Genomic DNA, 24,023 nt, shown 5'->3' on the forward strand with positions numbered 1-24,023 from the left:
AAAATTTTTAAATACATATTTATTTGAGAGGGGGAGAGAGAATGTTCACACCAGGAACCTCTAGCCACTGTAAAGAAACTTCCAGATGCATGTGCACCTGGCTTTACATGGGTACTGGGGAATTGAATCTGGGTCCTTAGGCTTCACAGGCACCTTAATTGCTAAGCCATCTCTTTACCCCCTAAAAAATTCAATTTTTATTCAGTGGTCTTATTTGTTTTGGGGTTTTTCTTTGTGGGTGGTTTTTTTTTTTGAGGTAGAATCCCACTCTAGCCCAGGCTGACCGGGAATTCACTATGTAGTCTCAGGCTGGCCTTGAACTCATGGTGGTCCTCCTACCTCTCAAGTGCTGGGACTAAAGGTGTGTGGCACCACACCAGGCTTTTTTTGAGACAGGGTCTCATGTAACCCAAGCTAACCTTGTACTTATGTAGCTGAAGAAATTCTGCATACTGTTTCTTAGGTTTCCTTGGTTCTGGCTAGGTCTACCTGTAGCATCTGTCTTTATTATCAGATAAGACTGTTATAAAGCTGATATATTTTTTTTTTCCTCCAGGCAGTTACTGTTGATGATACTCATTTAATCCTCCTGTACTCTCCCCACTTTTTTTCTATAGGGTGAACTGTCACATGATCAAGATGTGGTAGAATATATCATGAATCAGCCAAATGTCGTGCCACGGATCAATTCGAGAATTCTGACAGCTGAGCGAGATTATCTGGATTTAACAGCAAGTAGTAAGGAGCCTTACAGAAAAACCTTTTGACTTTCGGATTTTGGATTTGTGCTTCACATTCTTTGCGTTTATTATATTGTAATGTTAAGAATATATAGTGCTGGAAGGATTGCTTACCACTTAAGGCGCTTGCCTGCAAAGCCTAAGGACCCAGATTTGATTCCACAGGACTCATGTAAAGCCAGATGCACGCAGTGGTGCATGCATCTAGAATTTGTTTGCAGTAGCTAGAGGCCCTGGTGTACCCATTCTGTCTGTCTGTTTCTCTCTCTCAAATAAATAAAATAGAAGTAAAAGTTAAGCTGGAGGTGGGCATGGTGGCTCACCCCTTTAATCCTAGCACTCGGGAGGCAGAGATAGGAGGAACACTGTGAGTTTGAGGCCAGCTTGAGAATACAAAGTGACTTTCAGGTCAGCCTGAGTTAGAGTGAGATTCTACCTCGAAAAACTTAAAAAACGAAGAAGAAGATACACCTGAGGGGCTGTGGGCATGGCTCAGCAGGTAACAGCGCTTGCTGTTCAAGTGTGAGCTCCTAAGTTTCATCCCCAGCACCCAAGTTAGAAGCGGGGCATGGTCCTGTGTGCCTATGAGCCCAGTGCTCAGAGGGGAGGACATAGGAGAATTGCTGTTTCTCCCTGATCAGCCATTCTTGCTGAAAAATGAGGCATTGCAGGTTCAGTGAGAAACTGACGCAGGGAAATAAGGTGGAAGAGAGATAGTGGACGTCTGACATTCTTTTCTGGACTCTGCACAGATGTGCATATACAAACTATACACGTTCCACTTTGTGCATCTGGCTTTATTTGGGTACTTGGGGACTCAAACTTGGATCATTAGGCTTTACAGGCAAGCACGTAACCACTGAGCCATCTCTGCAGCCCCTTTCCAAAAGTTTTGGTAGACCAAGGCAGACAGTCCCATTATGATTTGTCCCAGTGCTGTGTTGTTTCCATAGGTGTTTTTGCTTTTTCTAGGTGGTGTCTCACTCTAGGTCAGGCTGATCTGGAAATCACTCTGTAGTCTCAGGGTGGCCTTGAACTCATGGCAATCCTCCTACCTCTGCCTCCCGAGTGCTGGGATTAAAGGCATGCACCACCACGCCCACCTCGTTTCCATAATTCTTAATTAAGCTCGAAGGGGAGGCTAGGTGGTGGTGCATCCCTGTACTCCCAGCACTCAGGTGTAAGAGGCAAAGAAAAGACTGAGAGTTGAGGCCCAGCTAGGCTACACATAAATGACAGGCAAGCCTGGACTACATCATGTCATTTACTTGTCTTCCAAAACAAAACAAATGCGGCTGGAGAGATGACTTAGCAGTTAAGGTATTTGCCTGCAAAGCCAAAGGACCTCAGTTTGAGTCCCCAGGACCCACATAAACCAGAGCACATGATGGCGCATATGTCTGGAGTTTGTTGCAGTGGCTGGAGGCCCTGACACACCCATTCTCTCACTCTTTCTGCCTCTCTTTACCTTGCTTGCTCTGTCAAATAAATAAGAAAGAAAAAGAAAAGCCAAAATAAACAAAAATCTTGAAGGATAGTCTTCGGAGTGCCTGTGCTTATGGTGTTTATCAGCAGTGATGTGCATTTGGTTGCATTTCCCATTGAGTGCTGTCATTTTGTGCCACAGGGTCATATCTGCTGACTGTTACTGAACCTGGTGCAGAGATCACTGGGGAAGACCAGACAGCTATCATGTGGTCTTCTATGGCCTTCATCGCCCTCACCCCAAGACCTTTTTTTTCCCCTCAATTTTTATTAACATTTTCCATGATTATAAAAAATATCCCATGGGGGCTGGAGATACGGCTTAGCGGTTAAGCACTTGCCTGTGAAGCCTAAGGACCCCAGTTCAAGGCTTGATTCCCCAGGACCCACGTTAGCCAGATGCACAAGGCTGCGCACGTGTCTGGAGTTTGTTTGCAGTGGCTGGAAGCCCTGGCATGCCCATTCTTTCTCTCTCTCTCTCTGTCTCTCTCTCTCTGCCACTCTGAAATAAATAAATTAATTAAATAAAGAAAAAAATTTTTAAATTAAAAAAACAACAACAAAATCCCATGGTAATACCCTCCCTGCCCCCAAGACCTTTTGAGAAGTGTTAGATTTGGGTTGGAGAGATGGCTTAGTGTTTAAGGCACTTGCCTGTAAAGCCAAAGGACCTAGGTTTAATTCCCTAGAATCCACAATAAGCCAGATGCACATGGTGGCACATGTGTCTGTAGTTTGTTTACAGTAGCTGGAGGATCTGTTGTGCCCATTCTCTTTCTCTCTGTCTGGTTCTCTCTACCTCTTTAAAAATAAACAAAAAAAAGTGTTAGTTTTGCATTGCAAATACTTTAGAACTATCAATTTAAAGAGAGGAATGGATTGTTTTTGTTTAAGGATGCTGCTGAGGTTTCATTTTGTGGCTGGTTGGCTTCATTATTTTGGGGCCTGTGGTAAGACCCAGCATTATTACTGGGAACATGGGGACAGCAATATAATGGTGGTTAGAAATCAAAAAGAGGGGCAAATAGCTTGCTGTGGTGGCACATGCCCTTTAATTCCAGCACTTGGGAGGCAGAGGTAGGAGGATTGCTGTGAGCTCGAAGACAGCCAGAGACTGTGGTGAATTTCAGGTTAGACTGTACTAGAGGGAGACCCTACCTTGAAAAACCCAGCATCGCTTTCAGGGGTACGCCCCAGCATTCTAACTTCCTCCCAGTAAACGTAGAACTTAATATACTTCCCTTACATTATTATGTTTCATTTTTTTAATGTCTAAAAGAAGTTTTAAAATTTATTTTTATTTGAGACAGAGAGAGGGGGAGGGGCCAGAAGGAAGCGAGAGAAAGAAAATGGGTGCTACAGGGCCTCTAGCCAGTGCAAATGAACTCCAGATGCATGAGCCACCTGGTGCATCTGGCTTTTCATGGGACCTGGAAAATTAAACCTGGGTACTTAGGCTTTACAGGCAAGTATCACTAAGCCATCTCTCCAGCCCTTTTGTTTCTTATAATAGGGTCAAACAGGCTGTCAGTTGAATATTAACAGTAAGTGGATTGAACTGGGACATTACTTGTGCGTTTATTTACTTATTTTTCTTTTTTCCCAGATAACTTCTTTGTAGATGATTATGCCAGATTTTCTGTTTTGGATTCCCAGGGCAAGACTGCTGCAGTAGCCAATAGCATGAACTACCTGACAAAGAAAGGTAATCTGCTTGGGGCATATCTTTGATTTAGTCTTTTATTTTTATTTAATTTTGATTTTGTTTATATTTATTATTATGAGAAAGAGAGGAGGAGTAGGAGAGAGAGAGAGAATTGGCATGCCAGAGCCTCCAGCCACTGCAATCAAATTCCAGATGTGTGTGTCACCTCATCCTCATGTGCAGCCTTGCATCATTTTGTGTGTCTGGCTTATGTGGGACCTAGAGAGTCAGACCTGGGTTAGGCATCCTAGGTCAGCACCTTAACCACTAAGCCGTCTCTTCAGCCCCAATTTTGTTTTTGTTGTTGTTGTTTGTTTTTTTGAGATAGGGTCTCACTCCAGCCTAGGCTGATCTGGAACTCACTCTATAATCTGAGGCTGATCTCAAATTCAAAGCTGTCCTCCTATTTCTGGGTGCTGGGATTAAAGGCATGCACCACTATGCTGGCATCATTGCCTTTTTTAGCAGGAGAATATTTAATCCATTCAAAAAACACAAAAAAACAAAAGAGGTGAAGGAGGTCATTGTAGAAAAACTATCTACCTATAACACAGGAAGTTACTGGCTCCATGATTTTATTCCTAGAATTCTAAGGCTTGATATTTGGAAGGAGTTACTGTCCTTCGATACTCACAGCAACTCAAATGAGTTGCATCCATCTTTCAGAGTTCTGCCTGCTAAGGTGGGAAGGGAGCTAGAGGAGAGGGGAAAGGAGCACCTTCTAAGCAAGCACTGAGACCACTGAACAATCTCTCTAGCCCTTAATGAGCAGCTATACTGCACTATTCAAAGAACTGGGGACAGCACTGGGCCACAGTCGGCAGCTGAATGTTGTGGTGTAACCAGAATCTAGAACAGTTGGGCTGGCTGGGGATCTCATAGCCAGGCCATTTTTGTCTGTGGCTTTGGTGGGTTTTTTTGTTTTGTTTTTTTTCCAAACAGATACCTTTAACTGTTAAGCTATCTTTCCAGTCCAATTTCTGTTTTTTTTTTATTATCATTATTATTATTATTGACAGCCTCAATACTTACATTTTGTTTTTGAAGCAGGGTCTCACTGTAGCCCATGCTGGCCTGGAACACATAATGATCCTCCTACCTCAGTCTTCTCAGTGCTGGATGAAAGGTGTGTGTGCTATCACGCCTGTTGGATTTAGCATTTTTATTATTTGGTGTTTTCAAATATGATTCAGTCTTTTTTTTTTAATATATGCATTTTTTTATTTTATTTATTTATTTCTTATAAGCATTTTCCATGATTATAAAAAAAAATCCCATGTTAATTCCCTCCCTCCCCCCCACACTTTCCCCTTTTGAAATTCCATTCTCTATGATATTTCCTCCCCATCTCAATCATTGTACTTACATATATGCAATATCAACCTATTAAGTACCCTCCTCCCTTCCTTTCTCTTCCCTTTATGTCTCCTTTTTAACTTACTGGCCTCTGCTACTAAGTATTTTCCTTCTCACGCAGAGGCCCAGTCATCTGTAGCTAGTATCCACATATGAGAGAGAACATTTGGTGCTTGGCTTTCAGTCTTTTTTAAATTTATTTTTTTATTTTTATTTATTAGAGAGCCAGAAAAAGGGGGCGGGGGGAGAGAGAGAATAGGCATGCTAAGTCCCTCAGCAACTGCAACAGACTCCAGATGCGTGTACCACCTTGTGCATCTGGCTATGTGGGTCCTGGGGACTCAAATCTGGGTCCTTTGACTTTGCAGGCAAGTGCCTTAACCATTAAGCCATCTCTCCAGCCCTATAATTCAATCTTAATATATTTTGGGGAAAGAAGTTGCATAATGCCTTTTATTTATTATTTATTATAATGCTTGAAGTTAAGAAAATACCTAAAGTCTAATTCTTTATATATACTTAAGGATTCAAATGTTTCCTTTATAAATTTTATATTAGCTATTAAAGTTATAAAAAAAACTTCCATGGTTCAAAATGGAAAAACATTTATTAAATGAAAATGGGTTAATGGGTTGAAAATTGATTTTGTCTGTCTCTTTGGTGAAAACATAGGGCTAATTTTAGGGTTTATGAGATGAACTAAATTCTAGAAAGCCTTGCGTAATTTTTTGAGTTCATTTTTTGTCAAGAGTTACTTAGTTAAGCTACAGGTGTGTAAAGTGAATCTTCTCAGTGACAAGCAGGTCTTTCCCCTTCTCATGCTTACTAATAAAGCACTGGCCATCCTTTACCCTTGCTCTGGTCTTTTCCTGGGTGGAACTTCTGATTACCCAGGTCCACATAAGTTAGACAATTAGTCAGCTGGGTTTCTCAAAGAAGTTGTTTCTGAGGGATCCTGGTACAGTGCCAGAGCATTGCTGGCACCAGAGCAGAAAGAAGCAAGGTTTTATTAGCCATGTGTAACCTTTTGACTCTTCCAGTGGGCATTAATAATAGAAATGACATTCTCTTTTCCCTTGCCTTTGTCCAGGAATGTCCTCCAAGGAAATCTATGGTAATTTAAAACTTCAGAAAGATCTTTTCTTTTTCTTAATTATCTCATGTAGTTTCAGGGACCATTGTTATTCAGAATTTATTGACACTTAATTGTGATGTTATTGAAACCTGTGGGTAATGGTAGAGCATCTCAGTTCAGATAAGATTAGTTTTGCAAGCAGTACTTTTTTAACCACTCACTCATCTTCCCACCTTAAATTTAATTTTTTCAAAGCCTATTCGTACATGTGTATACGGGTGTTTGTGCCACAGTGCAATATGGGGGTCAGCTGACAGCTTCAAGGTGCCGTTCCACCTGCTTTGAGTCAAGGACTCTTGCCACTGCACATGAATAGCAGACTAGCTGATCTGTGGGCTTGGGATTTTCCTAGCTCCATTCTGTCTCTATTGCTCCCATCCTTGTAGGCACAGTGGAATACAAGTGCATGTAGCCCTGTAACATGGGTACTGGGGAATTGAACCCAGGCCAGTAGGCTTTATAGACAAGTGCCTTTAACTGCTAAGTCATCTCCCCAGCCCCAACATAACTTTGTATAAATGATTGCAAAGACTACTTCAGAAAGTTAAAAATTAATGTGATTAATGACTATACTATATTACCCATATGTTTCATTTTATATACTAACAGATCCCTAGATCTTGGGGATCTGTTAGTTAATGCATGTTCCTAGTTTCTAATTGAGCTATATGGGAAGTTATTTTGCTTCATTTTAGTAGAGAAGTTTCACTACTTTTGCTTTGTATTTTTATTAACTGGTCATTTTCTGTCTTTTCTTATCTTTTTTTTCTTTCTTTTTCTCTTTTTTGCATGGTTTTTAGATATGATTTGGCTCAGCAGAAATCTTAAAACATAGGTTGTTGCTTTTTCTCTCAGTCAACTTGTTTTTGTTTTTCTACAGATGATTCTTTTATTAGGCCAATAACCTTTTGGATTGTTGGGGATTTTGATAGCCCTTCTGGACGGCTTTTACTGTATGATGCTATTAAACATCAGGCGAGTATCTGAGATGTTTTTCTGGGTGTGTTATTGTTTGGCTTCTCTTGAGGCTGAAGTTGTCCTCCTGAGCATGTCTGTGCTGATGTGAGTATTCGGGTGGTTTTGTGAGTTCTGCTTTCTTATTGTGGAGGGAAAGGAACATTGTGTCTTCAGAGGTCTGTCAGCTCCTAAGAGCTTATATTAGTAATGCTTAAAAGCTTTAAATCTGGTGTTTTCTGTACTTGTCACAGTGTTAGACTGTGTCCTTTAAACACCCTCCTGCAACTTTTTCAAACTACTAAATTGATATTTCTTTTTTTTTTCCCAAATATTTTATTTCTTTATTTATTTGAGAGAGAGGAAAAGGCAGAGAGAAAGAGAGAATGGGCACACCAGGGCTTCTAGCCACTGCAAACAACTCCAGACACATGAGCCCCCTTGTGCATCTGGCTAATGTGGGTCCTGGGGAATCAAACCAGGCTCCTTAGGCTTTTCAGGCAAATGTCTTAACCGCTAGGCTATTTCCCCAACCCTGAAATTGATATTTTTTGAAGTCTTTTAAGTTTGTGCTAACAGATCTTCATTTTAAATAGAATACTTTTATTATTTTCTTCTTCTTCTTCTTCTTCTTCTTCTTATTATTATTATTATTATTATTATTATTATTATTTGAGGTGGGGTCTTTAGCTCAGGCTGACTTGTAATTCACTATGTAGTTTCAAGGTGGCCTCGAGCTCACAGCATTTCTCCTATCTTAGCCTCCCTGGTGCTAGTATTAAAGGCATGTGCCACGATGCCTGATGGTTTTATTTATATATATATATGTATTTTCCTTGAGGTAGCTGAAGCTGACCTGGAATTCACTATGTTGTCCCAGGGTGGCCTCAAACTCTTAGCAGTCATCCTACTTCTGCCTCCAGAATGCTAGGATTAAAGGCATGCACTACCAAGCCTGGCAAGCTGCTTTTCTTTCTTTTTCTTTTTTTTTTTTTTTTTTTTTCTTTTTTTGAAGGTAAGGTTTCACTGTAGCCCTGGTTGACCTGGAACTCACTAAGTAGTCTCAGGGTGGCATTGAATTCACAGTGGTCCTCCTACCTCTGCCTCCTGAGTGCTGGGATTAAAGGTGTGTGCCACCACACCCAGAAAGCTGCTAAATTTTAAAGAGAGTTTTTTGGGGCCACCAAATATTTGTATGATGTAACATAATAGATGGGAATGTTAATCACTGCTTGACTATGTTAGTAAAGTTGTTTATTAAAAATAAAAAAGGTTAGAGACTACATGGCCTGGTTTATTTATCTAATAGATTTATATGGAGAAAATATGAGATCCTCATAACTGTTTTTTGCATGACTGTGTGCTTTTGCTGCAGGAACTTGTCATGTGTAGGAAGACACCAAGACATCTTCACACCAAGAGGGTCCCACACGTTGGGCAGAACCATGCAGGGAGGGTGGTGTGTTTTCTGTAGAAGAAATCTAGGCTCTCAGAGGAATATTCACACAGATGCTCTGAAAGACCTTGTACATGGTCAGTGGGATTTGAAGGAATTAAGGTGCTGAGTTGCTGGAAAAAAAAAAGAAAAAGATTCTTTTGGTGAATATTGTCAGAGGATCAGGCATTACTATTATTTTTCCTTGATGTTTTCAGTTTACAACTTCCTATAGAATTCACAATTTTCCTTGTATCTCTGTACACTCTGAGCTCCTAGGTAGCTCGCTCACTGAAATGAGGAAATATCCATGGAGTTTCAATTTCAATTCGATGCCAAATGCTAAGGGAATGGATACTCTGACCAGTTAGCTGTTAAGTCAGAGCAGTTAATGGTGATGGGTGATAGATGCATGAGGTCGTCCAGTGCAGACTGCTACATTGCTCAGATGGTGCTGCAGTGGGGGAACCAGATTGCAGTCTAGGTTTATTTTTTATTTTATTTTTTTTGAGGTAGGGTCTCACTAGCCCAGGCTGACCTAGAATTCACTCTGTAGTCTCAGACTGGCCTCATACTCACAGCTATCCTTCTACCTCTGCCTCCCGAGTGCTGGGATTAAAGGCGTGTGCTACCATGTCCGGCTTAGGTTTCTAAATACACATTTTTCATGGGAGTAAATTAATACGTTCATGAACGTGGTGTTCCAAAGTGAACATATCTGTGTGATCATCACCTGTATCAAGAATTACTCAATCCCGGGCTGGGAGAGATGCCTCAACAGTAAAGCATTTGCTTGCAAAGCTTGACAGCCTGGGTTAAATTCCCCAATACCCACATAAAGTGATATGTACAACTTTGTGCATACATCTATAGTTCATTTATAGTGGTAAGAGGCTCTGGTGTGCCCACTCTCTGTCTGTCTCCCTGCTTGCAAATAAGTAAATAAAAATATCTTTCAAAAAAAGATTTGCTCAGTCCCTGAAAACCCTTTCCTACCCATTCCCTGGTCACTGTCCCCTTCTCATGTTATGGAGTAGGTATGTATTCTGCTTTATTTAATTGGGTTATTGGAATATGTATTTGTATTTGGTTTCTTTCTTTTTGAAGTTTTATTTTTATTTTTGAACTGGGCTGGAGAAATGGTTTGGTGGTTAAGGCATTTACCTGCAAAGCCTAAGGACCCAGGTTTGATTCCCCAAAACCCACATAAGCCAGATGCAAAAATAGCTCATGTGTCTGGACTTTGTTTGCAGTGGCTAGATGCCCTGATTTGCCCATATTCATTCTCTTTCGTAAGTAAGTAAATATATATACATACATATATATGTATACATAGGTTTTTTGAGGTAGTGTCTCACTCTGGCTCAGGCTGACCCTGGTATTCACTATGTCGTCTCAGGGTGACCTTTACCTCTCGGCGAGCCTCCTACCTCTGCCTCCCGAGTGCTGGGATTAAAGGCGTGCATCACTATGCCCAGCTTCCAAAAATATATATTTTTTATTTGAGAGAGAGAATGAGTGCACCAGGATCCCTAGCCACTGCAAGCGAACTCCAGATGCATTCTCCACCATGTACATCTGGCTTATGTGGGTTTTGGGGAATCAAACCTGGGTCCTTAGGCTTCACAGACAAATGCCTTAACCGCTGAGCCATCTCTCCAGCTCTGGGGTTTTTTTTTTTTTTGGGGTCTTTGTTTTCTTTTGTATGGAATGTGTTGTGTGCAGATCAGGTGTCCTGCTTCATTATGCTTTTTACCATTCTTACTTGAGTTTGAGTCTCGTACTGATCTCATATCTTAATATTTTTTCATGTGCTCTGGAGAATTTTCTTGGAAATGTCTTTTGATGTCCATTTAATATAAATTTATGTTGCTTATGCTCTTGATACAAGCCCTGTGTTGTTTTTATGGGTTCCAGATTATCTTCTCTCACATGTGCTCCTGTTTATTTATTTATTTATTTTTGGTTTTTCAAGGTAGGGTTTGGGTAGTCTAAGGGTGGCTTTGAACTCACAGCAATCCTCCCACCTCTGCCTCTTGAGTGCTGCGATTAAAGGCGTGTGCCACCACTCCCAGCTATTACTGTGTTTTTAAAAAATGTTTTATTTATTTATTTGCAAGCAGAGAGAGAGAGAGAGAGAGAGAGAGAGAAAGAATATGAATGGGCATGCCATGGCCTCCTGTCACTTCATATGAGCTCCAGGCACATGAACCACTTTGTGTATCCTTTCCAAATTCCTGTGTGTTTAGCCAGCGGGAGACTTGTTAATAGACAGCTGGAAAAACCAAGTCACTAATGATTGGTGTGAACAGTGCTCTGAGGAATTGTTATAACTCCAGATAGGTAAGATGGGCTAGGGAGATGGTTCAGTCTTTAAAGGTGCTTATTTGCAAAGCCTAACGGCTTGTGTTCAGTTCCTTGGTGCCCACATAAAATCAGATGCGCAAAGTGACATATGCATTTGGAGTTCATTTGCAGTGGCAGGAAATCCTGACACAATGCACCCATACACACAGACACATGAAGGTACAAATAAATAAATAAAAATGGACTGTAGTTAAGGTCTACATGCCATCATGACCTGTTAGAAGGTAGATAAGGCTTTGGTGATTTGGAGGTCTGCTGTATTGACAAGGTGATATGAAATGAAGTTAGAAAGGAAGGTTAGAGCCATTTCATGCAGGATTGTGAAGGCCTTTCTGTACACAGCATTTGCATTTTATTTTGAACACAGAACAACTGAAGACTTTTAGTAGCTATTATTTGCTATGTATGGAACGTGACTGTTGTTAATGTTGCCCTTTTAAAGTTGAAAATATCTACCATATAATTGTTATGCCCCATCTTGTACATAGAAATCCAGTAACAATGTTCGGATAAGCATGATCAATAACCCAAGTCAAGAGATAAGCTATGAGAACACTCCAGTATTCAGAGCAATCTGGGCAGCTCTCCAAACACAGACGTCCAACTCTGCTAAGAACTTCATCACCAAGATGGCTAAGGAGGAGACTGCAGAGGCGCTGGCTGCAGGAACTGACATTGGGGAGTTCTCTGTTGGGGTAAGGCTCTGTGTGTTTTGAGGCTGTCCCAATCATTTGTTTGCCATATTGTTGCCTCTCTGGGCTGATGTGTCCTAGTGCCTAGTTCTGAGTCTAGCCTCTGGGTTGTTTTTTTTTAAGTTGTCAGAATCTGTCAAAGAAATAATTCTGTATTACCTTTTACTTTTGAACTTGAGTAGGCTTCAAGAGCTCGAGAAAAGTCTTAAGTACATGGCTTTTGGTTTTATATGGTTTTTAGGACATAATATTTGCTTTAGTTATAGAATAATTACACAGATTTGAGCCATCTATGAGTTTGGGTGTTCATGTTACCAATAAAGATCCGTGTTTATTCATTTATTTTAATATAACTTATTTTTGGTAGTAGTATATAGTTTTAAAATCTTTTAAAAATCATGAGTATTCCCATGGAGCCATGAAGAAATTGGAAATTAAAACTTCCTGGAGGCAGTGTATTGTTGGGGGTGGGTTATGGGTGTTATAGCCAGTTTCCCCATGCCAGTGTTCGGCACACTCTTCTGCTTCTGTTGTCCACCTTATGTTGGCCAGGGGGTGATGTCCACCTTCTGCTCATGCCATCGTTTTCCCTGCCATCATGGAGCTTCCCCTCAAGTCTGTAAGCCAAATAAACCCTTTTTTCCCAAAAAAAAAAAAAAAAAAAAAAGAATCATGAGTATACAGTTTCAATTAGGGAAATGGCTGTCATTTGAAATCAGCAAGATATAAAAATGCAAATGAAAGTTATAGAAAATAGTGCCAGTTGGGCAAATCATTGGTAAAATAGGAAGATGTAATAAGCAGTTATTTTATAAGGAAGGGAAAAGGGAGGGAGAACAAGGAACTGAGACCTTGTAATGTAATTATGAAATCAAGTTATCTTTGTAAGAAGCATTTTATGGCTTAATCATTATGATAATTCATTTATATGGTTTGCTTAATAACAGTGACTTTTCCTTAAAAATGATTACTCTCCTAGGGAATGGATTTCAGTCTTTTTAAAGAGGTCTTTGAGTCTTCCAGAATGGATTTCATTTTGTCTCATGCCATGTACTGCAGGGATGTTCTGAAGTTGAAGAAAGGACAGAGGGCCGTGATCAGCAATGGAAGGGTGAGGATTGTCTAGCAGAGATGAGCTTGACTTCAAGTGGGCGCTGTAGTGGTCTTTGTTCCTTTGAGGCAAAGAAGTCTTCCCATAGAGCCCCCTTCTTTCAGAGGTGATTAGGGCTTCTGAGTGCCAGCGATAAACAGTTCTGTCCTTTCTATTCCAAGGATGTGTACTTTTTGACACATCTTTCATGGGGAATTCCCTCCTGCCTTTTGTGTCCTGCAATTGTGGAAAGTAGTGAGTGTGGTGGCTCTAAGCCAGAAATCAGCAGAGCTCCTTATATGCAGAGTGCGCTTTGTTATTGATACCCAGGGAGAGTTAGTAAAAGCTGTATTGCTAAATTTGTGTCAGACTTTGCTTGCTTATAAAACAATATATGATGAACAAGTGTGGCCGGGCGTGGTGGGGTACGCCTTTAATCCCAGCACTCGGGAGGCAGAGGTAGGAGGATTGCTGTGAGTTTGAGGCCACCCTGAGAATACATAGTGAATTACAGGTCAGCCTGAGCTGGAGTGAGACCTTGCCTCAAAAAAGGAAAACAATAAACAAAACAAGATGAACAAGTCTGTACTTTTATCTGTGAGAATTACTAGGTAAAGAAATAACTAAAGCTGGGCGTGGTGGCGCACACCTGTAATCCCAGCACTGGGGAGGCAGAGGTAGGAGGATTGCCGTGAGTTCAAGGCCACCCTGAGACTCCATAGTGAATTCCAGGTCAGCCTGAGCTAGAGTGAGACCCTACCTCGACAAACCAAAAAAAATAAAAATAAAAAAATAAATAACTATGTTGGACTGGAGAGAGGGCTTAGCGGTTAAGCGCTTGCCTGTGAAGCCTAAGGACCCTGGTTTGAGGCTTAATTCCCCAGGACCTACATTAGCCAGATGTACAAGGGGGCGCACGCGTCTGGAGTTCGTTTGCAGTGGCTGGAGGCCCTGGCGCACCCATTCTGCCTTTCTCCGACTCTTTATATTGCTCTCAACTAAATAAATAAAAGGTAACAAAAATTTTTTTTTTATTTATTTTATTTTTTTTTAAATATTTATATATTTATTTATTTATTTATTTATTTCTTTGAGAGAGACAGACACAGAGAGAAAGACAGATAGAGGGAGAGAGAGAGAATGGGCGCGCCAGGGCTTCCAGCCTCTGCAAACGAACTCCAGATGCGTGCGCCCCCTTGTGCATCTGGCTAACGTGGGACCTGGGGAACCGAGCCTCGGACCGGGGTCCTTAGGCTTCACAGGCAAGCGCTTAACCGCTATGCCATCTCTCCAGCCCGAGGTAACAAAAATTTTAAAAAAATTACTATGTTGTTTCTGGCTGTACTTTTTTTTAAGGTGAGCCCAATAGACCTTTTTTTTTCTTATGTATATGAGAGAGAATTGCCATGCCAGGGGCTGTAGCCACTGTAATCTAGCTCCAGACACTTGCACCATCTTGTGTGTATGTGTGACCTCGTGCACTTGCATTACCTTGTGGGTCTGGCTTATGTGGGACCTGGAGAGTCAACCATGGGTCCTTAGGTTTCGCAGACAGCTGCCTTAATCACTAAGCCATCTCTCCAGCCGTACTTTATATTTTTTTCATTAATTTTTTTCTTTTTTTGGTTTTTCAAGGTAGGGTCTCACTCTAGCTCTGACTGACCTGGAATTCACTGTGTAGTCTCAGGGTGGCCTCAAACTCATGACAATCCTCCTACCTCTGCCTTCCTAGTGCTGGGTTTAAAGGCATGCACCACCATGCCCGGTCAGCTTTTTATTACTTTTTAGACATTATTTAGACATGTTCCAGGCTTGGGTCTGCCAGCAGAGGGTCATGCTGGCTGGTGCTGGCTGTTCTCCTACTGTGACCCATTCTTCTTTACCTCACAGATCATTGGGCCACTGGAGGATAGTGAGCTCTTTAATCAAGACGATTTCCACCTCCTTGAAAATATCATCTTGAAAACTTCAGGGCAGAAAATAAAATCTCATATCCAGCAGCTTCGGGTAGAAGAAGATGTGTAAGTTTTTCTGTAGAAAAAACTAATTATTTCATATCATAGAAGTTGTATCAATTCATTTTTCCTCACTGGTCAAGGTGAGGATTATTTATATATTGTCATACTACCTAGTCCAGTAGGTTTTACTTCTAATATTACTATAATAATACTCAAGTTTTAATTTATGTTTCTATTGAAACAACCTCATGTGTTTGTAAACTGCTATTTAAAGAACTGAACTAGGGTCAGGGGAGATGGATTTAATGGGTAAAGAGCACCAGGGTTTGGATCCTCAGTACCCACATGAAAAAAACGGATTCTGTGGCAAGTGTTTGTAATCACACCTATGCCTATAGGCAAAAAGGGAGACAGGAGAATCTGCTGGAATATCAGGGGCCAGCCAGCCTGTCAAAGACAGCGGTGAACAATGTGAGATCCTGCCTTAAAGGAGGTGGAGGGCCAACACCCACATGTTGTTATCGGACCTCCACATGCCTGCACTCACATGAATGCCCTCACCCAGTGCAAAAACACACAAAGTGCCAGGTGTGGTGGTGCATGCCTTTATTTCCAGCTCTTGGGAGACAGAGAAGTGGTAGGATTGCTGTGATTTTGAGGCTACCCTGAGATGACATAGTGAGGTGTTTGTGTGGATCCCAGCTCCCAGGTAGCTCACTTTAGCTTTGCAGGTTTTAATTTGATTATTTTTACCATTGAAATTTTTCACATTGCTTTAATGCATACACAGTATATAATGGAATATGGCGAGGACTTCTGTGGTGACCTGCCAGGCAGTGTGATTCATGGGGATGCCATACTTCATGCAGCTTTGCCCTCTAGTCAGAGGGTTCCCCACTTCATAGGTGGACATAGCTGCACTGTTTATCCTCCAATTATCTGAAACATTTGCATCAGTTACTAGTTTTCTGAAAACTAGGTGACCAGTAAATGTTCCCCAGACACATGAATAGAACTGACTTTGGTCCAAGCTCAGCCATTTTCCTGCAGGGACCCAAGATCTATATTTTAATGACTTATGCCATGTGTTACAGGGAAACATTTGTGCTGTGCTGGGGGTGGAGTTCAGGGCTTCTTGCATACGAGGCGAGTGTTCTACAACTGAGCTGCCTGCCCATCCCCTGAGAAGAGATCATTTCATCTGAGTCCATATGGGGGTCACTGATAAAGGGGTTCCTGTGACTGGGGAGATGGCTCGATGACTAAAGGCACTTACGTGCAAAGCTTGTCAGTCCAGGTGCAAGTCCCCAGCACGCAATGTAAAGCTGGAAGCAAAGTGGCACCTGCACCTGTGACCCTAATGACAGTGGAAAACAGCACCAGGAGAGTCATAAGCCTGTGGGCCAGCCAGTCTGACACTGCTTTACAAGCCTTCTCTTCATTTGCATCAGTGAGAAGCTGTGTCTTGGGGCTGGGAAGATGGCTCAGCAGTTAAATATGCTTACTTGCAAAGTCTGACAACCCTGGTTTTGTTCCCAAAGCACCCACCAAAAAGTGGCAAAAGTTTCTAACATTCATTTGTGGTGACAAGAAGCCCTGACATCCATACACATACACACATACAAATAAAGAATTTAAAAAGTGATCCTGTCTCAGAAAAGTGGAGCACAGACACCTTGGAGTTTTCCTCTGATCTACACACATGGACCTAGCCCATGTGCCCAAATACACACACACACACACACACACACACACACACACACACACACACACATACAAATTATATACTTTTATAAAAGAGGTTGGCTCTTGTTCAGTGGCTCTCTAGTGCTGCTCCTTTTCCTAGCCTGTGAAATCCTTCTCTGATACCAATAGGGCAATTTTGCATAAATTGAAGCAAGTATGTCACGATGGCCTTGGGCTCTCTTTCTGTGGCTCCTTTGACTTGGCTACAAGACTTGGTTTTTACTGACCAGAGATGATAATTGATCTATCTTTTTCTCAAGAACTAAGGTATCACAGAGCCACCAAGAGGTTGATGCTAAAACTCATAAAGTTCTTAGAATTTTTTTGCCTGGATTTTCATTTTTTATTTTTGGATTTTAAAAATTATTTATTTATTTGAGAGATCAAGAGAGGGAAAGAGGCAGACACAGAGAGAGACAGTATAGGTATGGCAGGGCCTCCAGCCACTGCAGATGAACTCCCAGATGCATGTGCCACCTTGTGCATCTGGTTTATGTGGGTCCTGGGATATCGAACCAAGATTCTTATTTTTCCATGAAAGATTACTAATTCCAATAAGTGATATTATTTAAAGAGGATGAAGACTGTAAATACCTGTAGCCTGTAGCAGTCAGCTCTGAAATAGATACTGGTATGTTTAGCAAGTACAGTATGTACAAGAGTGCAAACTGGGTATTTTCTGTCTTTCATATATGGTAAAAGAGTATATGAAAGTTGTTAGACCTGAAATAAAAACAGTTCTTTTCTTATGCCTGTTGGTGTTCAGGTTGATGGCTTGCTGCAGTATTTAGAAAACTGTCAGTTAAATTGATGCTAAGATTTCATAACTTCATCTTCCAGAGCAAGTGACTTGGTGATGAAGGTAGATGCTCTCCTGTCAGCTCAGCCCAAAGGAGACGCAAGGATTGAGTACCAGTTCTTTGAAGACAGACACAGGTATGCGCACATTACTGCAATTAGGCTTCTGGGTTTGCCTTTGTTTCACCTCTTATTTTTCCATATAAAGTTTGTATACAGGGCTGGAGAGATGGCTTAGTGGTTAAGTGCTTGCCTGTGAAGCCTAAGGGCCCCAGTTTGAGGCTCAATTCCCCAGGACCCACGTAAGCCAGATGCACAAGGTGGCGCATGCGTCTGGAGTTTGTTTGTAGTGGCTGGAAGCCCTGGTGCACCCATTCTCTCTGTCTTTCTCTCTGCCTGTTTCTCTCTCGGTCACTCTCAAGTAAAAAAAAAAAAAAAAAAAAAAAAAGTTTGTATATAGGCTGTTTACAGGAATGGGAAATTTGGTGTGCAGTTTTGTACACATGTTAGTGTTCACATGTAAAATTTACTTTGTTTATAAAATTCAGTTGCATTGGGCACATTGGTGCATGCCTTTAATCCCAGCATTCGGTAGGCAGAGGTAGGAGGAGTGAGTTTCAGGTCAGCCTGGGCTAGAGTGAAACCCTACCTTGAAAAACAATTCAATTGCATGAAAGTTGACATTTATTTCTAAATAACATGAAATAAATCTGAATATATCCTTTATTATATGATAGCATTTGATTAAACAGACCACTTGTGAGTTTCTGATATTTTTCCCCTTCTCCTTCACTTTCTTCCCCTCTCTGCTCCTTCCTTCCAACCGAAAACCTCATGCATGCTGGGCAAGTGCTATACCACTGAACTACATCTCATCCCCAGCACCTCTCTTAATTTCTTATGTCACCATTGAGTGGAGACTTCTGTGGCTGTCAGTAATCCTTCTTGTGTTTTGCCCTCCACACCCAGACTGTACCAAAACTGCACTTTTCTCTCAGTATTGCATACTTTTAGAAAATAACTAACTATCTACAGGGCGTGCTGGCACACACCTTTAACCCCAGCACTTGGGAGGCAGAGGTGGAGGATCAGGATCACTGTGAGTTAGAGGCCACCCTGAGACCCCGGGTCAGCCTGGCCTAGAGTGAAACCCTATTACCTTGAAAAACCAAAAGAAAAAAGAAAGTAACTAATTAAACCAGCCATGCTGCACACCTTTAATCCCAGCACTTGGGATTCAGAGGTAAGAGGATAGATGTGAGTTTGAGGCCACCCTGAGACTACATAGTGAATTCCAGGGCAGCCTGGACTAGAATGAGACCCTATAAAACCAAAAAGGGGAAAAAAAAATACAAAAAAGAACTAATTATCTAAGCAAGAATTGTATTTTTTTTTTAGGATGTTATTTTCTCTATGAGCTCCATGAGTTTTACATAATTAAAATGGCTCAATTACAAATTCTGTTATGACACAAGGGGAAGTGTTACTTGTCTTAGTTAGTTGAATGTTTGATTGATGGATTATTTTTGTTTTCTGAGGTAGGGCCTGGCTGGAATTCACTATGTAATCTCAGGCTGTCCTTCTGTGTTCTTGGAGTAAAGACATGCACCACCACACCTGGAAACCAATATTCATTTATTTTGTTTGTCTGGTCCCCTTCTCTTGTTACAGAGTGTGGGGGTGAGATGCTCTTCTAGTCTGGGCATGCCTAATATGGGGGTCACCTAAAAGTGCCATATGGACATAACATGAGCATGCCATGTGAAACTGCCCAACCCTGGAGTGGCCAGATCATTGAGCCTTCCTGGAGAGCGGGCTCGTGTTCCCTCTAAGAGTCCATAGATACACTTCTCTAATGAACTCTTCTCTTAGAATTCTAGAGTAGCCCAGAGCTACAAATTATATATTAGCGTGCAGATTTTGGCTCTTTCTTAAGAGTTTGAGTGCAGCTCATTGGCCCCTGCCCCTAGAGTGTTTGGGTTGGGCCTGACACTTGGCTTGTAGCAACTGTGCAGGTGAAGCTCATTCTACTTGTCTGTTAAGAACTATTTGTTGTTGTTTTGTTTTTCAAGGCAGATTCTCAGTGGAACTCATGGTGATCCTCCTACCTCTGCCTCCCAAGTGCTGGGATTAAAGGTGTGAGCCACCATGCCTGGTTTAAGAACTTTTTTTTTTTTATTGGAGTAATCTCTCTGGCAGCCGATTGAATCTGGGATTGTTGATTTATTCATTATGTTTTTTCTTTGTGTTGTACTTTTCACCCCCACTGGGAAAATGCTCTCCCGCTATAAAACTTAATGTCAAACAAAGCTAGTTATGCTTTTGGAAAAGTTTTAAATATTTCTCAGTTAATGTCATTTTGTAGTAGAAGCCCTGACTGATTTAAGTCTTTTAAATCTGAGGGGTCCTTGCAACAGGGAGTTTCATGTGCATAAGCCATGCTGGTCTTCCATAGGACAGCTGTTTGTCATTGAGGAATGCACTCCCAGCTTTCAGAAGGCTGAGGAAGGAAGATTCCAGTTCTATGCCAGTTTGAGTTATATAACAACACTCTATCTCAAAAAGTCAAACACTTTTTTTTTTTTGAGGTAGGGTCTTACTCTGGCCCAGGCTGAAAACTTAAGCCGGGCGTGATGGGTCACGTCTTTCATCCCAACACTTGGCAGGCTGAGGTAAGAGGATCACCGTGAGTTTGAGGCCCTCCTGAGACTAGAGTGAATTCCAGGTCAGTCTGGGCTAAAGCGAGACCCTACCTGGGGGGGGGGGGGAACACCTTAAAAACTCAAATAGACAAAAGTAAATAAAAAGAAGACAAAGTGTGTGGCTGCAAGCATGATGAGATAATGAACAAAACGCTTTGGGTTGTGTAAATAGTTTTAGCTGTTCAAGAAAAACCATTGACATCACATGTCAGCTTCAATAGTATTTGTATCCTAGAACAGTGATTTCCTGTCTAACATGTCTTTGAATATGGGAGAAGTTGGATGTACAAGTTGTTGACAGGTTAAAAGCTATTTAGAGCCAGGTGTGGTGGTGCAAGCCTTTAATCCTAGCACTTGTGGGGCAGAGGTAGGAGGATCGCTGTGAGTTGGAGGCCACCCTGAGACTACAATGTGAATTCCAAGTCAGCCTGGTCTAGAGTGAGACCCTACGTCGAAATCCGCCCCCCCCCAAAAAAAACTATCTAAATGCCTGTCAATTAAAAAATAGTTTAAGGGCAGAGTAAATGGCTTAGCACTTAAAGGCACTTGCCTGCAAAATCTGCCAGCCTGTGTTCTATTCTCCAGTTCCCATGTAAAGCAAGATGTATAAGAAATTTATTTTATACTATTTATTTATTTATTTGAGAGAAGGTGGGGGAGGGGGAACAGAGGTAGGGAGAATAGGTGCTCCAGGGTCTCTGTCCATTGCAGATGAACTCCAGATACATGTGCCTTCTTCTGTATCTGGCTTTATTTTGGTACTGGGGAATCAAACCTGGATCCTTTGGCTTTGCTGGTGAGCATCTTAACCACTAAGCCATCTCTAGCTGGATTTTTTTTATTGACAACTTCCATAATTATAGACAATAAACCATGATAATTCCCTCCCTTCCTCCACTTTCCCCTTCACAAATCCATTCTCCATCATATCCCCTCCCCTGCTCAGTTAGTCTCTTAATTTGATATCATCATCTTTTCCTCCTATTATGAGGGTCTTTTGTGTAGGTATTACCACACACTGCCAAGTCATGGATATCCAGGCCATTTTGTGTCTGGAAGAGTGCATTATAAGCAATCCTACCCTTCCTTTGGCACATTCTTTCAGCCACCTCTTCCACAATGGACCCTGAAACTTAACAGATGTGATTGAGATATCTCAGTGCCAAACACTCCTCTGTCACTTCTCAGCACTATGGTGCCATTTTAGTCATCCCAGTAGTCACTGCCATCTGAAAAGAGAAGCTTCTCTAGCCAAAAGTGAAAATAGCATTAATATATGGGTATGAATTTTTAAAAAGTGCTGATAGGGCTGTTTGATGAACATAATATATGCATATAACCAAGCACCAGCAGGCATTTCACTCCCAGAGCTCATGACCTACCTACCATAGGATTTTGACTGGTTTTTCAGCACCAGGCATGTATTCCTCCTGTGGAGTGGACCTCCAGTCCAGTTAGAAAGTGGTTGGTTTCTCCCAAAACAGATGTGCCACTATTGCATCCATTGGCTCATTTGGCCTGGCTGTCTAGACTTAATGCTTGCAGTGTCCAGTGTCCACTGTTGTTTATCACCAGTGATGACTTCTCTCTTCCATAGAGTTGCATGTTTTTTCCAGCTTTCTGTCAGTTGGCCTACAGGGAAGAGGTTTTAGCTGATCTCCAGCTTGATTTCACAGTGTCTTTGTAGCCCAAGCATGTTTAGTCTTCAGCAGTAGGGTCTTACCATCTATTCCTGGTGAGAAACCAAGAGCTTGGCAATGGCCTGTAATGTTTTGGGGGCATAACAGACATTCCCTGCCCAACAGCTCATAGGAAGGCATCCTATCCCTAGCACTGAAATTTTTCTAGTAACAATCTATGGCTTCTTTGTGTGCCATTATCCAAAAAAGCAGGTTTCCATATAGCTTATTCATAACATCTTAATTTTTTTTTTATTTTTTTAATTTTTTTATTTATTTGTTTGAGAACGACAGACACAGAGAGAAAGACAGATAGAGGGAGAGAGAGAGAATGGCATGCCAGGGCTTCCAGCCTCTGTAAATGAACTCCAGATGCGTGCGCTCCCTTGTGCATCTGGCTAACGTGGGACCTGGGGAACTGAGCCTCGAACCGGGGTCCTTAGGCTTCACAGGCAAGCGCTTAACTGCTAAGCCATCTCTCTAGCCCAACATCTTAAATTTTGATTAATCCTCCCCTCACCCTTCTTTTACTCAGTCTTTTCCCCTGACCATTCTCCCCCGGTAATCTGTTCATCTACTTACATATATACGATATACCTGTATATAATACCATCCCCTTAAGACCTTCCCTCTCTTCCCTCCCTTATAGCCCCTTTCTTGTTTAGGGCTGGGGAGATGGCTTAGTCGATAAAAGATGCTTGCTTGCAAAACCTAGCCTGGATTTGCTTCCCTAGCCACCCACATAAAGCCAGATAGGCATTGTTTGCAGTGGCAAGAGACCCTTTTTTCTGATTTTCAGAGTTGTTTTTATTGTATTTCATTGTTCTTTTGTTTTGTTTTTTGAGATAGGGTCTCTGTAGCCTAGTCTAACCTTGAGTTCACTATGTAGTGTCAGGCTAGTCTCAAACTCACAGTGTTCCTTCTACCTCTGCCTCCTGAGTGCTGTGCCACCACCCTGTTTTTTAGGTTTTCTGAACTATTATTGCATTCAGTTTGTTAATTAATTGATTGTACTGTTGGGGATTGAACACAGAGCTTTGTGCATACTAGGCATACACTCTACCATTGAGCCACATCCCCAGAACTTTATTACTGTTACTTTAATGGTTTATTACTCCTCGTGCTCCCCTTACCTGGAAATAAAAAACGGGTATAATGTTCAATAAATGTCAGAAGGTTGGGCTGGAGAGATGGCTTAGCGGTTAAGCACTTGCCTGTGAAGCCTAAGGACCCCGGTTCAAGGCTCGGTTCTCCAGGTCCCACGTTAGCCAGATGCACCACAAGGGGGCGCACGCGTCTGGAGTTCGTTTGCAGAGGCTGGAAGCCCTGGCGCGCCCATTCTCTCTCTCTCCCTCTATCTGTCTTTCTCTCTGTGTCTGTCGCTCTCAAATAAATAAATAAATAAATAAATAAATAAAAATAAATTAAAAAAAAAATGTCAGAAGGTTATATCAGGAATTTTTAGCATCTGGGCTCAGTGACACAAACCTGTAATTCCAGCTAAGTGAGAAGCTGAGGCAAGAGGATTGAAAGTTCAAGGCCAGCATGAGCAACTGATTAAGATACTGTCTCACAATGAAAAATGAAAAAAGGGTGTTGCTTAGTGGTAGAGTCAGTTGCATGTGCAGAACCCTACATCCAACTAGAAAGGAAAGAAGTTTTTAGCAGTTTGTTTTTTTAAATACAGTTTCAACCTAATTTTCTTGTTTCACATTAATTTTTCAATTCTTATTAGGTGACTTTGAGTGGTCCTGGGTTTTATTAGCTTTGGTTTTAATCTTCTAGTTGACCATTATTGTAGCCAATGCTAAGAGGGATAGAGAGCCTTAGGTTAAAAAAAAACAAAATAAAACAAAAAAAAACCCCACAGCTTAATTTTGTTTTCTGTATGCTAATGTTTTGTTCTTTTGATTTTTTTTTTTTTTTTTAGTGCAATTAAACTGAAGCCCAAGGAGGGGGAGACGTATTTTGATGTGGTGGCTGTCATTGACCCTGTCACAAGAGAAGCACAGAGGCTTGCCCCCTTGCTCTTGGTAAGACTGCTGGAGAGGCAACTCTCATCTTTCTCTGTATAAATAGTCAAATGCCCTGTGATTCTCTGGGCACTTTGTCTTATAGCCATCTTCCTAGAGGCATTAGGAAATGCCTCTAGTCCTCCTCATAAAAATTGATAAGCCAGGC

The 24,023-nt window shown here is 41.5% G+C and overlaps 1 protein-coding gene across 1 annotated transcript in view; it reads left to right on the forward strand.

Moving 5' to 3' along the window:
* The window catches only part of Uggt1 (UDP-glucose glycoprotein glucosyltransferase 1), a 128,695-nt gene that overhangs the window by 71,972 nt on the left and 32,700 nt on the right, over positions 1–24,023 (forward strand). Inside the window, exons 19-27 of the mRNA XM_045148663.1 lie at positions 618–738; positions 3,832–3,930; positions 6,377–6,400; positions 7,302–7,396; positions 11,666–11,872; positions 12,849–12,980; positions 14,850–14,980; positions 17,504–17,599; positions 23,773–23,875. Coding sequence (XP_045004598.1) covers positions 618–738; positions 3,832–3,930; positions 6,377–6,400; positions 7,302–7,396; positions 11,666–11,872; positions 12,849–12,980; positions 14,850–14,980; positions 17,504–17,599; positions 23,773–23,875 — 1,008 coding nt within the window. The remainder of the gene's footprint in view (positions 1–617; positions 739–3,831; positions 3,931–6,376; positions 6,401–7,301; positions 7,397–11,665; positions 11,873–12,848; positions 12,981–14,849; positions 14,981–17,503; positions 17,600–23,772; positions 23,876–24,023) is intronic.

The sequence above is a fragment of the Jaculus jaculus genome, chromosome 5, assembly GCF_020740685.1.
Source record: "Jaculus jaculus isolate mJacJac1 chromosome 5, mJacJac1.mat.Y.cur, whole genome shotgun sequence".
Taxonomy (NCBI): Eukaryota; Metazoa; Chordata; class Mammalia; order Rodentia; family Dipodidae; genus Jaculus; species Jaculus jaculus.